Raw genomic sequence first — 25,450 nt, forward strand, 5'->3', positions numbered from 1 at the left:
TTAGACTAAATTTCCTAACATGTGCGTTAGATAACTGCTTGTCAGGCGTACCCACTCAAATCCTTGTTCATACATCCATAAATACACGTTCATCCTATAGTAGCAAATTGTTGATGTCTACATATACCAATCAACGTGAACTTAGTTCCAACAACATATGTGATTGTCTCTTAGAGCCAAGCTCAAATAATAAATTGTGAATAGCTACTTTTTTCCCAATATGGAAGGCAAAGAACAGCCGGGCTACTTGAATGTAAGTGATAACCGTCGCACCGCAAAACCAAAAGGGTTGCAAACGCGTTGTCGGCATTCAAAATAGGAGAATAAGAAGGTTACTGAATACGCCCCCTCTTCCTTAATATTTTTGCGTGTAAGTGGACAATTACACGCCCCCATAATTTTTCAACTAAAGCATACCTACTTCTTACTTACATAACTAGATATCTTAGGTAAGCTTATTTCTAGACTATTGGCAACGGCCTCCTAGCTCAAACGGTAGCGATCCTATCTATAAATGTAGCCTGACAGAGGCATGCACCTACGTGTATTTTACCACAAATGTGCTCCCAAGTCTTGAATGTTATTTATTTATTTATGTATGTACTTTATCAATATAGGTATGCACTACGCCACCTAGTATAGGGAGCGTGCATGAACTAGAGGGCAATGCAATTATATAAGGGGCAGCACATAAGCAGTCAGATTTTTGGTACGAAACGTAAATGTTAAGCTTATGCTTCCGATGTAACCCACAAGATGGCGGCACCCACTATGCTAAAGAAAACGTACGAGAACGGTAGATGGCAGCACTTTCTTTGTCAATGTGCATATTTATGTTTCCGATTCAGGCCACTAGATGGCAGACCCTCCAACGCTATAGACCGTCCACGTTTGCTTACACTGAGGTTAGATTGATATGTGAAGCTGTTCCGAAATATTTATTTATTTATTTATTTCATTGTTATTATTGGTACCTGCGAAGGAGCTAATTGTTAACGAATCTATGACGCGCGGGAAATAAGTGAAAGTTTTTGCTTAAAATAGCCATTTTAAGTGATAAAGTTATAATAAATGAGCTTTAATTATGCTATTTTGTTTTTCAGACATCAAAAACGCAAGAAAATGAATCTACAATTGATTTTTATGACAACACACATTCTAGCTCGTGAATGTGAAAAGGAATCCCCACTCTACGGCTAGAAAAGAAATGAAAATAGTAGAACTAGTTTATTTTTATTTTATTTCTATGTGTACATGGAAACTTTGAATAATAAAATATTTGTTTCATGACTTTTATTCAAAACCACGACAAAAATAGTAACTATTGAATAATAAACAATGTTTCAAGACTTATTTAAATCTACAATAATAACAGAGTCCAAAACTAAATGTACCCACTCCATTTCACGCCAACAAAATGTAGCCAAAGGCTACTTTTGCATAGCTATATTTTGAAAACCCATAGTAACCCAGGTAAATTAAATCCTGCGTCACGGCTTCCACCAAAATGTCACCACCCCAACTATTATTATTAAAATCTACTCTTATGCTAAACACCTCTTAAGAATCTACCCCTAAAATTTGGCCATGTGATCGTCTAGATAATAGTTAGAACCCCTCGAAGTGTACCGCGGAACCCTAGATTCTTTAATGAGTATCGACTAAATTTTGGACTCTGGTATTATTCTATTATTACCTATATTTTAAGAAATAAATATTTATGGTACTGAAGATATATTATTATGAAACTAAAGAATAATTCAAAGAATATTTTAATAGTTACAGTAGTAGAAATAGTAGTTTGTGTAGCTTGGGAGGAAATTGACATATTTACGGTGAGGCCGCACATCGAATCCTGAATGAAGCAAATGATTCCATAATTGAAAACTGAGCGTAGCGAAGCATTCTAAAATAGTATTCCGAGCGTAGTGATGAAATTAATATTACAATTTTGATAAATCTATTTGTGTAATGTAAATGCTGTTAAAGGCTTACTACATATGACATTATTTAGGTAATTGCAGCATATATGGTTAATATGAGGTTAAAAAATGTTATTGGAAAAATGAGTTTAAAAATGTTTTTGGTGAAGTCCCGCTACGCCTATTAAGCCTTCGGGATAACATACGAAGCAGCACTCCCAGGATAAGCCCATTTACACCCTAGCTTTTTAGGAAAAGTTATAATTATACTATCACCTTCTAAACGATGTGTGAGTTCACACGTACTGCTTCGCATGCTCGATGCGGGTCAGAAGGCCTTATCCCGTTTTAAAACATCATTCGGGTCACCTATCCTAACATTGTAGCCAGACGGGCTATGACCAACGCTTCGCAACCTAAGCATTCCTAGATGATCTGATGAAAGAAGCGCCAAGTATCATCAGTCAATCAAAATTACTTCTTTTTTTTTTATGTTCGAAAGCTAGGGATACTAATCCCTTTTCCCAATTCCCAAAACTAAAAGTATAGACTAAATTTCTAGTCTTTTAGATGTATAAACGAAGCACTAATGTCATTTGCTATATTTTATGAGACTGAAATATCAAGTTGAGCATTATTCCACTCAAATTCCCATTGGACTGCTCTTGCCTGCCAAGGGGTCCCTAAAACAAACCATTCTTCTATCCCAGAACGATCTGTATGCCTAAACCCAGCTTGATATTTTAAGAATTTATTTTGCAAATACCTTAGAAACCTGATTGCAAAACTCAGTACCTCGTCTTTACTCCAAAAACCAGAAATTTAATAGATAAAAAAATAAAGATTTCATAGGAATTTAATTTATTTTCCCCAGATAAATTAAAAGTTTGAAAGATTTAGGCAAAAGAATCCTTTACCTTTTAAATACACATATTTTAGGTTAATGAAGCCATATTTTTAAGTCTTTAAAAGAAGAATTTATATCAACCATATCAGAGTCTTAGACCAAGCATAAAAGAGACCCTACACACAAATACCTACAGACATATAGTGTATGACTCTACCCTATTTATAATCCTACCCTCTGGCCCTACTCTAGGTACACCCAAAGCACAGATCGCACTTACCATTGACCTAGTGCCTTGGAATATACACAAGTGTATCCCTACTAGAAGCTGGAAAGTTCGGTAGACCAAACCGAGATTAGCAAAACTAATGGTCCGTGTATTTGACTCCCCCTCCTACGCCCGCGGGCTAAAAGAAGTAGGAAGTAAGTCGCCCTATTCCGTGTCTATCAGTGGATCGGCACCCTTTGCACACACCAGCACCAACCACATGAGAGGTCCTGCCGCAACTAAGACTAAGTATATAATAACAGTCACGACAGAATCCTTCCCCGCAATCAGCACTAGCATGCGCCAGAGCACCGAAATATATAAATATATTTAATAGGGGACCAGATCCCAATTACTGCCGACTTTAGTGAGCTCAGATTACTCCGAATGGCACGCACGTGATGCCCTCACTTCCATCTAACAGCTGGGCTTTGAGACCTGGGAGATAGTTCATCTCTTATGTTGGTAAAGAAGAGATGCCAGGCCCTCTCAAGCCTGGAACTAAAAGACTCCTAACCACCCATCACCTTTAACACCGCCAGGCGTGATGAATGTTTAGTTGGACAAACTGTCAGTCCAAGCAATGATCTGGCTTCAAAAATAGCAAAAGACCCCATAGAAAAAACACTAAAATAACTAAGAGTAATTTTACTAGTATAAATTTCTCACAAAACAAACAAACTAAATAAAGAAGTGAAATTCCCTTAGGCACCATTATCCAAGCTTAACATTACGAAAATTACTTCTCGCAAAATTAAACCTAGACACAATTTCAAGTACCTGCTATGCAACGATATTGTCCCTGCATAACGTGGCGGCACTTAGAACAATACAGTGTAGAAAATTTCACTTCACGGCACTCAACACTACACACAACACATCAGTAAAGAATCTCCACTATGGTCCTAGTTTAGCGTTACGACGATATTGTCCCCGTAAAACCAAACACAGACCAATTCCAAGTCCTTGCTATGCAACGATATTGTCCCTGCATAACGTGGCGGCACTCGGAATAATTCAGTATCGAAAACTTTACAATAAAATAAAACCCATACATAGCAGCAAAGAATCTCCACAATAGTCTAGGTTCAGCGTTACGACGATATTGTCCCCGTAAAACCAAACGCAGACACAAATTCTAAGTTTTAATTTACCAAGATAATTCCAAGTAAAAACAAACACAGAAAAAGTAGCAGAGAAACTTCGCTTACCAGTACGAAAATTACGCCCAAAAGCCAGAGTCACGACTAGTCCGATGGTTGAAGAATGAATGAATCCCCCCGTGCCCGCTCCGGCCTTTTATACCTTTTAGTAGCGACAGGCGACTTGCGACAGGCGACAGGCGACAAGCGACAGGCGACCGGCGACCGACGACAAGCGACCGACGACTGGCGACATAACAATAGGATATTGACGACAAGCGACCAGCGACAGGCGACCGGCGACCAGCGACAGGCGACCGGCGACAAGCGACCAGGGACAAGCGACCGGCGACAAGCGACCGGCGACATAACAATAGAATACTGACGACAAGCGACCAGCGACCGGCGACAAGCGACAAGCGACCGGCGACTGGCGACAAGCGACCGGCGACATAACAATAGGATACTGACGACAAGCGACAGGCGACAGGCGACAGGTGACAGGCGACCGGCGACCGGCGACCAGCGACAGGCGACAAGCTACAAGCGACAAGCGACAGGCGACAAGAGACAGGCGACCAGCGACAAGAGACAAGCGACAGGCGACAAGAGACAGGCGACCAGCGACAGGCGACAAGAGACAAGCGACAAGAGACAGGCGACCAGCGACAGGCGACAGGCGACCAGCGACAGGCGACAAGAGACAAGCGACAGGCGACAAGAGACAGGCGACCAGCGACAGGCGACAGGAGACAAGCGACAGGCGACAAGAGACAGGCGACCAGCGACAGGCGACAGGCGACCAGCGACAGGCGACAAGAGACAAGCGACAAGAGACAGGCGACCAGCGACAGGCGACAGGCGACCAGCGACAGGCGACAAGAGACAAGCGACAGGCGACAAGAGACAGGCGACCAGCGACAGGCGACAAGAGACAGGCGACAGGCGACAAGACAGGCGACCAGCGACAGGCGACAAGAGACAAGCGACAGGCGACAAGAGACAGGCGACAAGAGACAGGCGACCAGCGACAGGCGACAGGCGACAAGAGACAAGCGACAGGCGACAAGAGACAGGCGACCAGCGACAGGCGACTTATTAAGACAAACATTATCCAAAAAGTACCAGGATACCAGAATTGAGAAGGAGGTCGTTCGCCCCATGGCACATAACGGCGCTCGACTCAAGAAGAAGGTCATATGTCCAATTGTGATTACTAATCCTTACGGCCTATATCTTAACGTTTACAATCACTAAATGTCGATTTCCCCGATATCTATCCCTTTCACGCACGCGATGGTTTAGAAGGACAGAGACATTTACAACGACATCCACATTTCACGCACACATAGATAGCAGTTCAGTTTGAGGAGCCCAAACAAATTATAAAAGAAGGTGCGTTCTGAAATCCATTACGTATGAATCTGATATATTATTTTACTTTATGATATTTTTAGTTTATTTCCGAATTCTTCACTCACTTCAACGTGTTTTACGTTTATTAATAACAAATATGTTTAAAACAACTTCCGGAAATTAAGATTTAACTATCTTTTACACGTAAATTTTACGATCAGAATGTAGTATCAAAAACGTTATTGCATGTCATATTGTACCAGGAGCACCTAAACGTCAGTTCGACATCCTGTCAAGCTGTCAGTCTCCGTGTCATTGTCAGCGCGCTGCAATTTGTTATTGAACCTTTTTGTTTATTTTTAAGTTAAAATACGGATCAATTTAACGAGAACACTAGTGTTAAATAATAAAACATGGAATTAAGTGCTTCAAGTTTCATCTGTCAGAATACTTAGTGGAATTATGAACGAAATGTGCGACTGAAGAGGATTTCAGTTTTACAAAGGTATATTTTCCCATCTTCTATGTTTTTGTAATGAAAAATGAGCTTAATACTAGGCTATAGGAATACGACCAGTCACACCACCGGCAGCTTGGGCCTTGCCCCGCTGCCGGCGGTACCCTAGGTTAGGTTTTTTATAATGTGTTTATATATTTTTTGTAATGTTTTATAAGTGTTTTTGTATTTTACTTTTATATCCATATTATAAAAACCTAGCCTAAGATGAAAGATAAATAAAGAGAATAATAATAATAATAATGCAGGGCAGCTTGTGGCGAGCTGTTGGGGAGTAACGACCCCACGGACCCGAGTGCTCCCGAGAGTCGGTCAGGGTCTCCGTCTCCGGCGTGTCTTCGTCGGTCGGAGTGGACCCCAAGGGGACCCGCAGGACTCTCAGCTCTGGCTTGCCTTCATTGGCTGTCCAGAGAGGAGTCGTTAGAGCTATACGCTCCAGGGGTGGAAGTGAAAGATGCATAAGACGCGAGTTGGCACAGTGGCTGTGGTAACAGCCACTGGGTAGAAAGCGGCGCACACCTCTCGACACCCCTGAGCCGCTCACACCGGTGTTGCTCCTGGTCGTCTTCACGACGGCAGTTTCAGGGGCCCATCTAGTCAGCGGCAAGTCACCACCTGCCTCGATAACGTGTGTTAGCATTGTTATGGCAGGTGTCCGGACTTCTTTTCAATAGCCCAGTCTCATTGTCCACCCAAACTTCAATCCATAGACCGGTATACTGTTCACTTTTTCTACAATAGTCCCAATGCCTGTTGCAACCGGTTCATGGGTGTCTATTGTTGCACCTGTGAACGGGTTCCAGCAGGCGTTCTACATGACATTAAAGCTCTCCAAGGGGCCTCTACGTGTTGGATCTATATCCCCACGCAAGCCTATCAAAAGACCGGGATTTATAGGCCCGAGAAATCCGAGGAGATACAAATAATAATAATATATTTATTGCTTTCACATTGGTAAAATTACAGATGTTCTTAATCGATAATGTATCACAACATGACACCCTGTAAGGGTATTGCAATTTTATCTATCTACTCTAAACTAATACATATGTAAATTAAACACAGAGATAACATTACACAAAAGTTATACCTACCTAAGCTATGTGTATTACTTATATGTCTATTTATGGTATTTATTACAATCAAAATATTCAAATTATTCTTGTATAGAATAAAAACAATTACTCGTTAAATAATTTTTCAAGCAGTTAACAAATTTATCATATTTTTGCTCTTCCGCTATTTCTTTTGGGAGACTATTGAAAATTCTTATTGACATATTATAGGGGCTCTTATTACTATTTTGTGTATTTTTTTTCAAAATTTTAGACAAAGTAGTTTCGGAGGTAAAGGGGGGGGGGGGAATGGTCATTTTTTGCCTATTTTCTTAAATAATTTCTAAATTGTTTATCCTAAAATTATAAAAAAAATATATTTAAGATTCTTACAATGAGCTTTTTCATTTGACACGATAACACGATATAGTTTGTAAAACTTTATTTTTTAATTTTCTGGTTTACCCAAAAGTGGCCCCCGTGTTTAAAATGCATTTGTTTACGTTACATGACCGTCTTTGGGTCACAAACTTACATATGTATAGCAAATTTCAACTTAATTGGTCGAGTAGTTTCGGAGAAAATAGGCTGTGAAAGACGGACAGACAGACAGACAGACGCACGTGTGATCCTATAAGGGTTCCGTTTTTTCCTTTTGAGGTACGGAACCCTAAAAATATATCAATTAATTCTACAACAAAAATAGTCTATATAATTTCAATACCTATATAGAAATAAATCTAAAATAATCCGCCCTGGATCGTACCTGGCTCAAAGGTCCCCATTATTCCCGCTGCGTTTCCCCGCTGAACTGCAATGGATACCTGCTGAACCAGATACGACCCAGAGCGAGGATCGCAGCCCCGATCTGCGCAATATTTGCGCAATATCTCCGCAATACCTGCGTATCATTTCCTTTTGTTCATTACCGTCAAATTACCGTTATAAATAAATAAAATAAAATAAAAAAGCCTTTAATTCCACACAATTTGAACAATACTTAAAAAATAAATAAATTATAGCTTATAACATACTTAATTATTAATTTTATAAAATAACTTAATTGCTATGATTGGTGGACCTCTTCGCGAGTAAAGGCCTCCCCCAGCCGCCGCCATTCTGAGCGGTCCTGCGCTACCTCTTGCCATTTGTGCGGTACGGTGTCGGTGACGTCATCGACCCATCTTGTGGTTGGTCTGCCAGACTTTCAGACTTTCAGACTTTCTTTACAAGTTACCGTTATGATAATAGTATACTATTGGGCATTAACTGAGCCACAATCAAGTGTTTTGTATCACCAATTTAATGTCACCCTGTATATTATCATTACCTATCTTATCTACATTTACTGTTATTTGACTAGGTAGCTGTTCTTGAACTATCTACAAAGATAAGTTTTTAGAATTTATTAGAATTTAGAAAGATTACCAATAGCCCAGTCATTTAACGGACCTACAAATTTTTTCTCGTATATTAAAGAAAAATTCACCGCTTGCGCTTCGGACTTGTCCGAAGCGCAAGCGGTGAATTTTTCTTCCAAACTCCACACCAAACCCAAATCCAAACCAAACTTACGACCGTTCGCAACACCGGTCCACCACACCAGGAACACAGAGGGTCTACCGCGAACACCGAAGTTCGCATGTTGCGGATATTTTTCTCTGTCACTAATTAACGATGACTCACGTTAGACCGGGCCGTGACCGGGCCGGAGCTTCCGGCGCTTACTTTTCTATGACATGACAGGTGATCACGTGATGCTCTCCATAGAAAATGAAGCGCCGGAAGCTCCGGCCCGGTCACGGCCCGGTCTAACGTGAGTCATCCTTTACGCCTTCGTTAGAGTACACTACGGTAGCGCAGTTAGTTAAGGCTTAGATTCAAAGATTTATTTGTTCAACATAGGTAAGTTACAAGATGTTAAATACATATTTCAGTATCACATGCATGTTTGCTTAAGGCATGTTAGGCGCTTAGCACACTAGCGTCGTTCCGATGTACGCGCGGGACGTCGCTATAATACGAGTACGTGCATACAGATATTAGTAGCTTGAAATAAATTAATTTTTATTTAATAAAATATTAGAAAAAAGTAGTCATCTGGGCTTTCATTTTTCTGGGCTACAATGCCTACAATTGATAACATCGTTTAGATAATCCCCAATATCGTACCAACGAATTTAGTTTCAAGGCCAAACGTCATATAATTTAAGCGAAGTGCGTGCATGTTTAGTATTAGAATAAAAGTTTCCCTAGCAACATGCTCGTACATGGTGAAGGAGAGTTGTTGGTGCCGGCGCACCTCAATTTTGGGAAGTACGTGTTGGATCGGCTGCGGAAAGCAAACCCCGATCGCTTATGTTTCGTAAGTAATCTTGAATAACCACCTAAAGATGGTATTCCACCTATACAATTTCATTGTCCAATGTGCATTGCGTCATGCGTGTCACTCTCTCACTAAGCAAAATGTGAGACGCAAATACACATTAGACAAAGAAATTGGACAGGTAAAGAAAGAAAGAAATTGGACAGACCAAGCAAAAGTACCAATAGCCAGTGGCCAGTGGTTTTAGTGTCTTATCTTCCCTTGTGATTAGGAAGACTTACCCTTAAGTCACACGAACCCACTGCCAAAAAGGTCCCATACAATCGGAGTTAGGTACCCTCTCATTTTTAAAATGCTTAAATTACATGAAACAATAAACATTTTTTTTATGATGAATAGGCAGGCGTTTGATCACGATCCTACCTGATGGTAAGTGATGATGCGGTCTACGGTGGACGGTGGAGCACGCTTACCTATGAGATACCTATTAGCTCTTGCCTTTAAGTGCCCCAGATTGTACTCATGCGGAAATTTCTTATGCGAACTCCTTAGCAGTTCGCATAAGAAATGTGGAAGCAAAACGCTTCGTGCGTATTTTTGGAGTTTCTACCATGAAGCGATGCCGGAGTGCCGTTTGTCTTGTAGTCCGATGGCAAAAATGGGACGGAGGAATAAGGTTGTGCAGTTCCTCGGCACACTCTCCGAAATGTATCCTATAAAATATCGACAGGCTGGCAACCTTTGCGACGATGCTCCAGACTTTGGAGTCGAGTATTCGTCAAATTGCTGTCATTGATGATTCTCTTGGCCCTCCTCTCAACTGACTCGAGCGCCTCAAGCTGGTACTTTGCAGAGCCATCCCACATATGAGAACAGTATTCTACACACGATAAGACTTGTGCTTGGTCGAGCAGCTGCCTAGGTGTAAAATACTGCCTCACCTTGTTGAGGATGCCTAGTTTTTTTGCCGCTAACTGTGCTTTCGACTCGATATGCGGGCCGAAGTTGAGTTTCAAGGTCAGCGAGATTCCGAGCAGCTCAAGATGGTCGGTTAACGGAAGGGATACATCTCGGAAAGTAGGATTTACTTTACCTCGGATTTACTTAACTTCACTAACATCTAGTTACTTGTAATATGTAGAAATAAGTTTTTGGCAAAAATTTCATTATTGTTACAAGCTTTTATCGATGACTGTACTTTTCTTCCCACAGGCAACTAATAATCATCGAGACAATTCTAAAAACCCCAAACACAATTAGATTGCGTTGTTTTATCACAGAGTTCCTATGGCCACCTCCTGTCTCCATCATCAGATCAGCTCGATGGTACCATAATATTGCATTGTCACCCGACTTACATATGTGTGCAAATTTTTAGTTTTATCGGAAATCGGAAACCGGAAAGTGGGTCAAATTTAACTTGCAAAATTTGACCCGTAAAAACAGTTACAAAACTACGTACATAATTAATTACTTACATAGGTACATTGCAAGTTAAATAAAAGCTTGTAAAAAGGAAAGTGAGTTTTGTATTGTAAAACTTCTACTTGGCCTAATTTCTTTGAATTACAATTTCTAGCGTCGAAAATTTTACAAAATTAGTGGCTGGGGTAACGGCACCACTTTACAGCCTGGCAACATCGAGTTTCTTGAAGCCTAAGAACACCACTACAAGGATGAAGACAGATTGTGGTCTAATAAATGCATACGACACAGTTCTAGAGATCTTGGTTTATATGTAGGTCGGAGAACGGCTGAATCATCCCATATATCGGCTTTAAGAGACTAAATTATCTATTGAACCAATTATATATTTACAAGCTAGGGTCAAGCAAGTTAGTCATGTCAGTCATTTATTCATAGAACAATATACATTGCGTTTGAATTTTACATTACCTACCTGTTACCTAGTTGCGTAACATCTGAGTAGTGTTCGTAAGCAGTGCCACTAAGGCGTCATAGAGTGCGCCTGCACTGTCAATAATGATAAATTTATTTGCAATGATTGATTATTAATGATTAAATATAATGATTGATTAGCGAACTAGACTCTACAATCGCGTTCGCGGCTTCGCACCGTGATTCGCGCATGAGTGTGGAGGGCCCTCTTCAATAGTTGGAATCATTTATAATTTGTGGGTTTTTATACTCAGCGCAACTGTACGAGAGACGATCAGCTGACGTACGCACAGTTCACGCAGCATGCGGTTAGAGTGGCGAGTGCGTTGGCGCAGCGAGTGGTGCGCGGGGACACGGTGGCGGTCATGGGCGAGCCGAGGGCCACGCAGCTACCTACTGGCCTTGGCATAATCCTGGCGGGTGCTACGTGCACGCCGATCCCGTTCGACTGCGGAACAGGTATCTTTAAAAACACCCAAATATACTCCAAAAACATCAACTATAGTCCAAAACTAAGATGATATGGACCGTTCTCGTCAGTTTTTGAAGAATAAAGTGAGCCTTTACGAGCCGGTGGCTGTCCTCATCATTTTGAGATAAATAAAGTTTTGAATGATTCACGACGGCTAGTTTCACTAGACTTATATTGACCGGGATATAGACCGTACAAAAACAAAACAAAAGGTAATCACGGTCTATATCCCGGTCAATATAAGTCTAGTTGAGATAAATAGGAAATAAGTCATGCAAATATTAGTTCCTTATTTATTTTGAGAAATACAATTACCTACAATAAATAAAAAAAATGCTATTTTCAGCTATCTTGACACACAAGCTAACACTAACGAAGCCAAAATACGCTTTCTGCACTCGATTATTCTGGGAAACACACAGCGACGTACTGAAGAAATTAGATTTCATCAAATCCTTCATATGTTTCGATGGAGTCATCGCAGGCACCGAGTCGCTGGAGACGTTTTTGTCAAATGTGGACGTGGATATAGACACTTACGAGCCAGTTAGCGTGAACGGGGTGACTGACGTGGCCTTCATTTCGTATTCCTCTGGGACAACGGGACTATGCAAGGGAGTGCAGCATACTCATTTAAACTCTATTGCGCATTCTGACCCGCAATGGTAAGTGTTTTATTCTATTGTGTTGTAGCACGGGCTGGTTTCCGCTACTACTAGCGCCTGTTGCGTGAAGGTGATGCAATTCCCTCAATCAAGGAATCCTATCACACTTAAACGACCTTTCTTTTCGCGATGTTGAGTAGGACCTCGAGGAGATCTTTCGGAGAACCGAAATATGTTGCCATGTATAGAGCTACTCCTCTGCGTTGCGTAGTAAAAATAATAATTATAAAAATGTGATTGTGGTGACAAGTCAACTGGTGTGGCCACTATGTTTCGCCTTTAGTTCAATTTCAATTTAATTCCTTCAATTTCTTGTAGTCTATTCGGAAAGAGAAGACTCGTAGAATTGGACCCGATACATTTCACGACTCTTCTCTTTCCGCACTGAGTCTATATCATTATAAATATTTGATTTCAGGTGGTACGACTTTGAATCTTTGGAAACCCTTTATTTCGCGGGATCGCATCTGTGCGGACCCTACGGCTTTTTCCGGGCTTATGCGTTCTTGTGCGCCGGCAAATTAATTGTTAACACAGAAGATTTGCATGTAGACTTGAAAGTTATACAGGACTATAAGGTAATGATGATTTAAGGCTTTCTAGATTTTGCTAAAAAGCGATCTCTTCCAGACGACATTTAGGTAGCGGAAATCAATAAATTTACACAAGTTAGTAGGTGTTGCCAATCCAATGAAAGAAATCTATCACTACACTACTACTACTACACTACTACTATATTATATTGTATAATAAAAATATCATTTATTTTCATTTTTAGTTTTAATCGTGTGTCGAAAGATGACAGTAAATTTACTGTGACTACAAAATTTACTATGACACCTTTAGGCGGGCCAGGACAGATTCGTATTAAATCAGTTGAGGTTTAGGCCTTAATCTGAGTAAGTACGACTCTAAGTCTTTATAAAAGTTTCTATTTAATTCGGATTCTAAATAGGTTTGATTATGAATAGGGCATTTTCTAAGTTATCCAAGTTCCTAAAATGTTAGGTTATTAAAATCTCAAATTCCTAGCACTTCAGATTCTCATTATGCCGAATTCTGAGTAGGACAGAAAATTACATATTGGAATCTTAGTATGTGTAATTCCGAGTACGACCGATTCGATGTTGATCGGATTCTGTTATAATTTTTTTTTTTTAAATTACCCACAAAATATGTACCATTATGCCAAAATAGATACTTGTCCATTGAACATTTCCTTCTTACCCTGAGTCGACGGAGCCCCGCTACGCGGGGCTCCTATTTCTCGGCGGTTTGCCCTTCGGGCATCTAAAGCAACCTAACGAACCTAACCTACCTATCTATTGATTTAGTGTGACGTTATTCATCATTAAAAGATTCTGTTCAATTTCTTAATCGAATCGTTGTTAATCGGATGAGATAAGAAACTGCATTATTTAGTCCTAATCCAACTCGTTACCAATCTGACGTAGTACTGTCATGTCACGGGACCCCTTTATTCGAATCTGTCCTACTCAGAAATTGGTTTAAAGAGAAAGTGACTTCCATGTCATAAGTCGTATGTCGAAACTGCTTTATTCAGAAACATACCTATAGCAAATCAGACCTCAACAGAGTCGTACTTACTTAGATTCTGGCCTAAAACCCAACTGCCTTAATACGAATCTGTCCTGGCCCACCTAAAGGGCGGCTTCCCTTTTCCCTAATAGAATCTCAAATGTAATGTCAGCTATGGCGGTCAGCAAAATATTATCGGCGCGTGTCGATAACTTAGTATAGGTTAGAGCACGCGCTGATTGGATTAAGATAATGTCTGTACCGCCGTAGATTAGAGATGTATAAAACACTTGATTATGATTTAATAAAAGAGTCTAAGTCTACCCGTCAACGGTACCTTTTTCTCACCCAACTACGTTCCCCTAAAGTGGTGACCCCGAGTGGGGTTCCCACGGGGACCGACGTGCACGGTTGCCACTTCGCTACAGTGGTAACCCGCCGAAGGAACACGCACCTACTGAGATGTCTACACGAAGAGCTCCAGTGAAGAAGCCTCGGAAGTAAGTGACTGCGACATTCAATTGCTGGTCGAGAAGGACTGACAAAGTGATCTCGTCTCAATTTGATTTCGCCACCTTCCATCAAATGACATCACCGACACTACCAAATAACATCGCAGGAAAAAAGCGGCTACTCCCATTATATTCCGGTTTCCGGATTCTTGGATCACAGAATATCTTCAGAAGGAAGAAGAGATAATTACAACGAGCCTGACATGACCTCACCATGACATCAGATATCCACCAACGCTTTATGGCAAGAGGATCCTGATTAATCCTGATGTGGCACGCAGCAAACCTAGCGACCCGACTACTCTACTCAACGCTCCACTACTAGTCGTCGCCCTCAACGCTCGCCTTGTCGGCTCCGAGCACCCCGCTCGCCACAATGGCTCGAGATTCTCCGCTCGCCACCCTGGCTCGAGCATTTCCGCTCGCCACGCTGGCTCTGAGCACCCTGGCTGCACTTCATACGTCCGCCCAGACGTATTAGAAGACATAGGCACGTCTCCGTTTCTTCCAAGAACGACAAGTTTAAGGAAATGATGCAACGGGGAGGACTGTCACAACGCATCAGGAATATATTCAAGGGAATTCACGCCGAATTGCAAATTAATTAAATGAAGTCATGCCAGCTACATATTATAATTGTTTTGAAGCCGCACTCAAGAATGCAAGCAAGCACAATACGCGACACGCGCGAGGAAATTATTGTCAACGCAGCACGCGTCGAGACATGCCGCAGCAATTCATTTTCAAGTTCACGGTCGCGGAGCCGTGATTGAAGCTATAACGTCGTGGAAGTGAAATAATCGTATCGTAATCGTAGGCAATAATCGTATCCTGTTCAGGACAGCTCCTGCGAAGGACCTGGTCGTCAACCCTACCGGTTGACTAAGGGGGGAGTACTATGGCGGTCAGCAAAATATTATCGGCGCGTGTCGATAACTTAGTATAGGTTAGAGCACGCGCTGATTGGATTAAGATAATGTCTGTACCGCCGTAGATTAGAGATGTATAAAACACTTGATTATGATTTAATAAAAGAGTCTAAGTCTACCCGTCAACGGTACCTTTTTCTCACCCAACTATGTTCCTCTAAATCAGCAAAACATTGTGTCCTACCTACACCTTTACCGGGATTTGAATCCAACCTTCAGCTTTTTAGGCATGCTACCGACAAGGTTAAGAGGCCGTTAAACTGTTTTAGGTGAACACGATACCGACCATTCCCTTCTTAGTTGACGAGCTGGTCAACGCTAATACAGACGAGTACGATCTCAGCTCTTTGAAGGTGATTGTGACCGCTACTGCACCGCTTCTGCCTTCACTGGTGCAGGCATTCTCGAAAAAGTAAGTTCACCCAAAATTTCCAACAAAACACTTAAAGTTGTAACCGACGGACGTACCGGACCGCAACTTTTTATTTTTCTCGCTCTCACTTCTTATACCTGCGTCCTTAACGGACGTACGGCAAATTACCTTCCACTCAATCGAACAGGCCTCGGACCAGACCAAGGTCGCGATCCGTCTCTACAGCTACAGCTTTAAAGATGTACACACTATCATTTGCTCTAATCCCCTCTGCTGGCCTGCCGGATGCCCAGATCTGGTAATAAGGGTAGTATTAGAAAACTAAATAGAGTGTTTATCCCGCCCAGAATGAGAAGATCTTCAAGTCAGCCAAATTTTATCCAAATAATAAATAATAGTATTTTTAAATACAGGGGAATCCGGTTAGTACGACTTCGCATACAATCAACCGTTTTATAGCGACGTAAACCTGAGCGACATGTGCATTTACATGTTTGTAGCTACTATGAAAGTACATCCGTTTATTACGACTCCGCTTATAACGACCGACCGCTTTTAACGACAAAATTTCACACAAACCCGTTCGTCAAGTCCGGTTACAACGACGAGCGACGTAGTTTTTACAAATAAATTGATGGTAAGAAGTTTACTCCGTACATGCAGCAATATAAAATAGTCATATGATTCTGGTCAAATATTGCAAGCTAAATAAAACCCAGTTCCCATTGTTCAATTGAGCTTAAACTCGTAAGTAAAAAACCGTAAACGAAAAAAAACGAAAGTCGGGTGACAATGCAATATTTTGGTACCATCGAGTTGATATATATAAGATGGACACAGGAATTAGTCATAGCAACTGTGTGATAAAACAACGCAACCTAATTGAACTTGGGTTTGTTAAAACTGTCTCGATGAGTATTAAATAAGTTAGTTATTCATCACATAATCCGGTTTTGATTAAGTACCTACAGTAGAGTCCGGTTATAAAGACGCCCAAGGGACCGCTGATATTACGTCGTACTAACCGGACGTCGTACTAAACGAACTGACATTTTTTTTTATAATTAAAGTAGTTACATAATTTTGTATTTATTAGTATATATACGACCACCAAAGAAAAAAAAAAAAAACAATTAAATAAGTTAATAAGTAGTAAATAAGTTAGTATTAATATTGTCTTCGGTTACCGCGATAGTTACTCATGAAATAAAACTATGGAAACGGATTATATCGCGTATATTGAATTTATAATACATCCCGACGTTTCGAACCCTTCAGCGTTCGTGGTCAACGGGTGACTGAGGAAAAATTACAAAGTGCAAAAATACCCACATACTAAAATAATGAACAATCATAGACTATAAACTTCAAGGCTGGTTGTACATGCAGGCTAGTTATGCACTACAATTATTTTTAAGTAAATATATATATATATACGCGATAAAAACTACGCCGGCTCCAACCCTACAGCACGGACCCGAGAAGATTTAATTCCCTCCTAAATTGTAGGAGGGTATCCCAATATGCGACCGGCAACAAATTGCAATGCAATTTTTCCTCAGTCACCCATTGACCACGAACGCTGTAAAGGGTTCGAAACGTCGGGATGTATTATAAATTCAATATACGCGATATAATCCGTTTTCATAGTTTTATTTCATAAGTTAGTATTAGTTGCCTACTTGCCTGTTGAAACAAAAGTAGGTACAGTCAGCGACGTGTGCATAAAAAATGAAGTTCTCGACAAAATACTTATTTAATTTTTGGATTGTCGATGTACGATCGCCATCTTAGTTACAACCCCAACAATTGCGACTTTTTTACGGCAGTAATATGCGGGCTTGCGGGTGATGAGTGAGTACGCGTACATCAAACATTTATTCAGCAAATAGGCCACAGGGGCACTTTTACATGTCAATTTTTACAAACAATAAAATTAACCCAAAATTACAAAAAAAAAGTACAAAAGTGGCTTCTTCCAAACAAACAAGAACGCTACGAAAATAAATATTTTAATTGTTTTTTTTCTTTGATGGTCGTATATACAGCTACAGCTACAGCTACATTGTATTTGTTGTATACTAATAAATACAAAATTATGTAACTACTTTAATAATAATAAAAAATTGTCAGTTCGTTTAGTACGACGTCCGGTTAGTACGACGTAATATCAGCGGTCCCTTGGGTCCTTGGGCGTCGTTATAACCGGACTCTACTGTAGGTACTTAATCAAAACCGGATTTTGTGATGAAACCAAAGGTTCGGTTTTGTTCCAAATCGAACCTTCGGCCGAGACATGAGGTTTATTCGTAGACTAAATAATCCAACTAAAACCGAAACTTCGGTCGGACAGTCGGACACTGACCATAACATGTTTGCAGATTTCCTAATGTGAAGTTGGAAAACCTGTATGGCGCGACTGAAGTGAGTCCGATAACCTCGCAAGATGCTTCTTCAGTGGGAACCACCAGTCTGGGCGTTGCGTGTGCTGGCAACACATTAAAGGCAAGTTTAGATATTTATTTATCATATATACATGGGTCAAACACATTTAGAAAAAGGTCACTTCTGGGAGTTCTGGGGATAATGCAATAAAAGTTAACGCTTATGGGCACCACGGACTCCACTGCCAGTCAAGCGCCGGCCGATTTTTTAGACACACGGCTCAAACTAAACGACCTAATCCGCAGAGCACTGGGTACGGCCTCCATACCAGCAACCCTGGAGCCAGTTGGTCTATCTGCGCTGCAGACGACGCCCAAATTGCCAGGTGTCGCAAATATGCATTTTTAAAAAGTAGGTAATATTATAATATAATAATAGTTATTTGCGGCACTTGCGATTGAAACTTTCGGTCCTTGGTCTTCAGTTACCAAAAAACTAGTAAAAAAAAATTCTTCCAAACTAGTCTGTGTCTGGCGACCTACGAGCCAGCGCATTTTTTTTTTGCGCAGAAGCTCAGCCTCACTGTGCAGCAGTGTTGGCCGAACGTTAATGCAATTGACCATTAAAAACCGGCCAAGTGCGAGTCGGACTCGCGTTCCAAGGGTTCCGTACATTACACAATTTTAACAATGTATTTTTTATGTGAAACGTGAGTGAAATGTCTTTAAAAAAACCGTAGGGGTCGGATCAAAAACTAAGTAATTAAGTCCGAATCACGCTTGACTGCACATTTCTAATAGGTTTTCCTGTGATCTATAGGTAAAGAACTATTTTGTGTATTTTTTTCAAAATTTTAAACCCAGTAGTTTCGGAGATAAAGGGGGAATGGTAATTTTTTGTCTATTTTCTTGAATAACTTCTAAACTGTTTATCCTAAAATTATAAAAAAAATATCTTTGAGTTTCTCATAATGAGCTCTTTCATTTGATAGTTTGAAAAACTTTATTTTTTTAATTTTCTCATTTACCCCCAAAAGTGGCCCCCATGTTTAAAATTCATTTGTTTACGTTACATATCCATCTTTGGGTCTCAAAGTTACATATGTATACCAAATTTAAACTTAATTGATCCAGTAGTTTCAGAGAAAATATATAGGCTGTGACAGACGGACAGACAGACAGACAGACGCACGAGTATAAGGGTTCCGTTTTTTCCTTTTGAGGTACGAAACCCTAAAAATTAACCATTGAAAAGGTTAATGGCCATTAACCATTAACCATTGACGGAAAATGAATTAGTAATGGCTATTAACATCAATGGCCATTATATGAATTTATTTCGAAAGGTGGTGGACGTAGACACTCGAGCAATCCTTGGACCAAACCAGCGCGGGGAGATCTGCGTTCGAAGCCCACGAGTCATGAAGGGATACCTAGGTGAGTCATACAACCTAGGTTCACGTCTCTCCTGTCACATAACCAAATTTAACGGCTAATAAAGTCTAAATTTTCTTAACCAACTTACCGTATTTTTTTGTACCGCCAATTTGGAAGGGTATAAGGTCTATAATCCGGGTAAGATCGGATGGAAGGTATGATTGTTTGATCACAAATTGTTACCAAAAATAGTAATTATTTTACATCACTGACAATACAATATATTTTATGTGCTACCCCATTTTATCAATTTGAGGTAACCGCTCAGTCGTGTGTTAAGAACGTTTAAAAAAGTGTGGAAAATTTGATTTTTAATGACCAAAGACCGGACGTTTTCAAAGTATGCAACTTATTCTCCTTGCTTGAGTTAGTTATTAGTCCGATTTTATTAGTCTAAGATGGATTTGCGGTTTGGTATCATGAAAAAAAATATATTGAACTTTGAATGTAAGTACATTACTCGTTAACTATTTTATTAAAGGGTATAAGAAAATAAATAATAAAAGCTTGTTTTCTTTTTATCATTTGCATTAAACATTCGGAGGTAAAAGTTAGTGAGAATTAAGTAGGTAGTAAATACAAATAAAAAAATCATTTGTCCACATAATTTTTTTGGTATTTTTATACATTTTCATTTTTAGTTTTCAATTGTGTCGATAGATGGCAGTAAATTTACTGTGACTACAAAATTTACTTTGACAGTAACCCTCTATCCTATATATTCTCTTTGAAATTATTTATCTATCTATATCTATCCATTAGGTAAAAAAGTGCATGTTACTGACTGGACTCAATTGATCTCATTGACATCATCAGATTAGGATCCTGACCACATGATGCCAATCCTGGAGAAACCGAGACACAGCGAATTTAGTTTTAAAATGTGTAATATATATCACAGCAGGTGTAACCTCGCCAATAGACGAGGAAGGTTTCTACATGACGGGAGACTTGGGGTACTACGATGACCAGAAACACTTCTATCTTCTGGACAGGCTGAAGGACATCATTCTTTCTACTGGATGTACGGTGAGATAGATTACCTATATATACTGGATTACGGTACGGTAGACCCGAATGAAATTATGCTAAAACGAAAGAGCGTAAAAAAACAATTTTGAATCGACAACATATAGCTGGTCAAGCAAATGTTTTCGGTAGAAAAAGACGCGAAATTCATTCTGAAATGAGATGAAATTGTAGTCACAATTTCCATAGGTACTTTCATTTTACAAAAATACAAAATACAAAAATTCTTTATTTAATAAATTAGCAATATATAATGATTTAAAGGGATGGAGCCGCCCAGTAAGCATAAGAATGCCTATGTCGGGAGACACCGCTCTTCCCTAACTATGTTTTTACATAGAAACAATTTTAGTGTCATGATGGGTACAATTAATTTGGGTTCCCTCAAATGAGATTGAAAAGTGGGTTAGGTTAGAGCTACGACCCTTTCAGAACTGAAATACAAGAAGTAAGCGGATTAGGTTAGGTTAGAACTGCGGCCTTTACAGTACCGAACTGCGTTCAGAAAAGTGCGTAAAAAAAACAACATTCCCACTTCGTGTAGGGGAGCTACGTATCGATCGATCACGAAGCAAACAGGACAATACGGACATGGCGAAACTATAAGTGAGTTGACTACGGAACTTTTGTGCCGGAAGAACTATTAAATTATCTGTGTTGCAGGTATCCCCAGGTGAGGTTGAGGCGGTCCTTCTTGAGCATCCCGCGGTGTTAGAGGCGGCCGTGGTGGGCAAGCCGGCTGAGAAGGTCACCGAGAAGCCCACGGCCTTCGTGGTGCTGCGCCCCGGGGCCTCCGCCACCGAGGCCGAGCTGGTCGAGTTCGTAGACCCTCAGGTAAACGCAAATTTATGAAATTAAGCTAATAAAAGTCACACGAACCTAGCCGCTCCCATACAATCGAAGTTACGCTCTTATTTTAAAACGACAGTCTGATGTAATAATTTTAAACTAACACTTGACTTCGCGTAAAAAACGTAATTACGTCACATTCGAAACGTCAGATCATAAATAAACGTAAGTTTTTTACGAGATTAAGTCCCGTGTTAGTTTAAAATTATGAGTGAAAATCGTGTTAGTTATTTAAAACGGTATCTAACTAAGTGGCTTAGTCAACTGGATCACCACGACACTGAATTCCTCCTAAACGTGTTAAAATAATTAAATATTTATATATTACATTCACATCACATATGTTAAATTTTTCATACATTTTCATAAAAAAAAAATTAAGAAGTATAATTATCCTCTTATTATAAACTTTTTAGTATGCATTTTTACACACTAACACACGCGCGCGCGCACACACACACACACACACACACACACACACACACACACACACACACACACACACACACACACACACACATACAAACAAACAAACACTCGCTCACACGCAGCAACATATATGTTAAAGTATGCACAGCTATCTGTAAGTTTCAAAGTAACTCTCTGTACAATTTGTACCAATATATACCTAGATTAAGAAACTAGTATAACGAAACTGGGTTTCATAGCTCAGGACACAGGGCCGTGATTTATTGTATACTCAAATTTGCACAATAAACTTTTTTCATTTTTTCATTTTTCAAAACAATATATTCTGTAATATCATGAAATTGGACATGAACATTCAAGTAACAACATTATTTAATTCTGTTTTATGTATAGATAAATTAAGTTTGTAACTAATCTAGAAATACAATAAATACTTCATTCCGCAGGAAAAACAAAGTAACAACATATACCTATGTCTAGTACAAATTTTCGTTGTTAGAAATTAGGTAGGTACCTAATCAAATTTCATTTACTTAATTTCAGGTCGCCTGGTACATGCGACTGACTGGCGGCGTGAGGTTCATCTCTGAGCTCCCCAGGAACGACATGCAGAAGATCTTGCGTCGACAACTGAGGGAGACACTGGTTGAAGAGGCTAAGGCGGAAGGACAATAGGGATCAGTGTTACCTTATCTTTCATTTAGCCACATTTTTAATGAAAAAGTGACGTTAATGTCCTACCTAAAACCTACCGTGAAAACTGGTTGTACCTAGTGAAAATGCGTTTTCCCGAAAATCCAAAACTAGTTTTCACCAATGTACTTTCGCGACTAGTTTTGAAAAATCCGAATTACCGCTAGTGAATTTGGAAAACTAGTTTTACTCGTGAAAATGGGTTTTCACTGGGGTGTTACATAAAATTCGTTTTAACTACTTAAAACGCCTTTTATAGTAGCACATACATTATTACCATGACACTGTGTTTTACCATATTGTTTAAATGACCTCTCATTTGTAATATGTATAAGGTTCCTATCTGTCCACCATCACACAACCCTTATCCAGGTTTACTTGACAGTAATTTGACTAATCAGATAGTGAACTGTCAGTCATAGTCAAAATTAGAAATCAAATCATCAACACTATTAAATAAATACTTATTAAATTTACGATTTAGTAACTCTATGCACACATAACTTCCACGAACAAATTTACTAAATGACTTAAATATGTGAAAAATCCCGTTCCAAATTCGAACTTATTTCTATTCGAATAAGGTTGTTTTTTTTAAGGTCAGGTAATAGGTCAACCATTGTAAAGTACAGAATTACTAAGTACTGATTCCCTAGGTAACCTAAGATCAGGCTGCAGTCAAAAAACTAGTAAAGGTAAGGTTATCTTGATAATTTTCCCCGCGTCTTCATGCTCGTTTTAGTTGGTTATTGTCTGGTTAGCTGCCTGTTAGCTACAGTTTTTCCGAAAATTCCCAGGACAGAGGCGAATCTTTTTGTATGAAAACTTTAAATGCATTTTTTATCGAAACTACTGCAGTCTAAAATGAAGTCAAAATAAGTCCATCGACTTAATTTTTTGCAAGCTTTCTAATGGTACCCCACATGATTCTTACAAATAAAATAAAAATTGGTTACCCCTCTCAACCCCCTAAATTTCCCCCTAAAATAAGAAATAAGCGGTTTTGAGTTATTTACGATATCGTAAATAAGTACTAATATTAGTGGTGGTAATTGCTATAACTGTTTCAAATTTTAGATATCTACCTCAAACGGTCTCTGAGAAAAACGCATTTAACTGATTTGCAAGACCGAAGGTGTTCCGTTTGTCAAAACAAAGTTTTGCACGGAACACTAAAAAAATTTCATATATAGTTAGACCATGATAAGTCTGCAACGGTTTTGATAGCACACGCAGTGCAAGTGTTATTTAATACGTCATACTAGTACCATGTTTGGCTTGGCCCAGGACTGCCTCATTTCAAACATAGACAGAGAAAATTATCCTGTCTTTGTCTTACGCTAGTACTAGCACCCAAAAGAAAGGGATGTATCTCGTTTTCCTAGTTCTTACTGACTGACAAGTATAAGTGTTTTTTTTAATGATTGTCCATACGTATACTGCGTTATTTCGATTGTATGGCGGTGGCAGAGAGAATGTAAGGGGCGGCTAGGTCCATGTTACTCATAAAATCTTCAAATAAAGAGGTTTGCTTTTGGAGCCGAGCGTAAATTGATAAACGCATTATCTGCGTATCATTTCCTTGTGTTCTAATGAACCGTTGTGTCATTAATCATTACCTATCTTATCTACATGTCACTGTTCTTTTGCACCCGAAAACGTTACATAATTCGTAATTCCAAATGACTACTAAACTACAAATACATTCTTATAAGTTCATTGTTGAAGTTGAGTGTCGATTTCGCAGATATAATCGACTCCACACTCGCGTTTTCGGTTTCGCGCCGCGATTCGCGCACGAGTGTGGAGGATCCTTTGTAATTTGAGTAGGTAGCTTTCTTGAACTATCTACAAAGATAAGGTTTTGGAATCTAGAAAGATTACCAATAACCGCGAACACCGAAGTTCGCATGTTGCGGATATTTTTCTCTGTCGCTAATTACGCCTTCGTTAGAGTACACTACGGTAGCGCAGTTAGTTAAGGCTTAAGGCATGTTAGGCGCTTAGCACACTAGCGTCGTTCCGATGTGCGCGCGGGACGTCGCTATAATACCAATACCACTGCATACAGATATGAGTAGCTTGAAATAAATTATTTTTTATTTAATAACATATTAATAAAAAGTAGTCATCTAGCCTTTCATGTTTTGTACACGTATCTTTACTAAGCTACAATTTTATTCTTACTATTAATAACTGTTTATTTCATTAATATTTAAACTAACAACAACAATATACAAACACTAGACATAATGTAAAATAATTAATAATCGTAAAACGGGGTCACCAGAAATCGCGGGGTGAATAGAGAGTTTTTGAAGGTTTTCTTTTAAGATGTTGTATTTAAAAAGGTACATTTTTTAATACTACGTCGGTGGCAAACAAGCATACGGCCAGCCTGATGTTAAGCAGTCTCCGTAGCCTATGTACGCCTGCAGCTCCAGAGGAGTTACATGCGCGTTGCCGACCCTAACACTCCTCTCCCTCGAGCTCTGGCAACCTTACTCACCGGCAGGAACACAACACTATTAGTAGTGTCTAGTGTTATTTGGCTGCGGTTTTCTGTAAGTTGGAGGTACCTCCCCAGTTGGGCTCTGCTCTAGATCTGGAATGACATCCGCTGTCCTGTGCCCTACCACACAAAGCGAGATGTCATTCACAGTGCCCATACCTCTCTTTTGGACGTAGTTTAAGGACATACCCGGGTCCAAAAGGACATACCCGGGTCCAGGTACATGTCTAAAATTAGACTTTTTGGGATAAGTATATAGTAGAGTATATTATATATTCTCTTCATTGGTACCAAA

At 39.8% G+C, this 25,450-nt stretch overlaps 1 protein-coding gene across 1 annotated transcript; it reads left to right on the top strand.

Annotated features, from left to right (window-relative positions):
* The first annotated feature begins 9,367 nt into the window (after positions 1-9,367).
* Positions 9,368-22,705, top strand: LOC134752507 (uncharacterized). Its single transcript, XM_063688200.1, has 10 exons — positions 9,368-9,472; positions 11,587-11,791; positions 12,151-12,469; positions 12,888-13,047; positions 15,719-15,861; positions 18,204-18,327; positions 19,553-19,661; positions 20,566-20,672; positions 21,336-21,506; positions 22,494-22,705. The coding sequence occupies exons 1-10, from the start codon at positions 9,368-9,370 to the stop codon at positions 22,623-22,625; spliced, it is 1,575 nt and encodes a 524-aa protein (XP_063544270.1). The 3' UTR covers positions 22,626-22,705.
* Positions 22,706-25,450: the final 2,745 nt, after the last annotated feature.

Source organism: Cydia strobilella, chromosome 24 (genome assembly GCF_947568885.1).
Source record: "Cydia strobilella chromosome 24, ilCydStro3.1, whole genome shotgun sequence".
NCBI lineage: Eukaryota > Metazoa > Arthropoda > Insecta > Lepidoptera > Tortricidae > Cydia > Cydia strobilella.

Excerpts from the sequence above, each read along its gene's own strand:
- LOC134752507 (XM_063688200.1), top strand. The coding sequence starts at position 9,368 with ATGCTCGTACATGGTGAAGGAGAGTTGTTGGTGCCGGCGCACCTCAAT. Across the intron at positions 18,328-19,552 it reads GTGCTGGCAACACATTAAAG|GTGGTGGACGTAGACACTCG; the intron begins GCAAGTTTAGAT and ends TTATTTCGAAAG. Across the intron at positions 19,662-20,565 it reads AGGTGAGTCATACAACCTAG|ACGAGGAAGGTTTCTACATG; the intron begins GTTCACGTCTCT and ends CCTCGCCAATAG.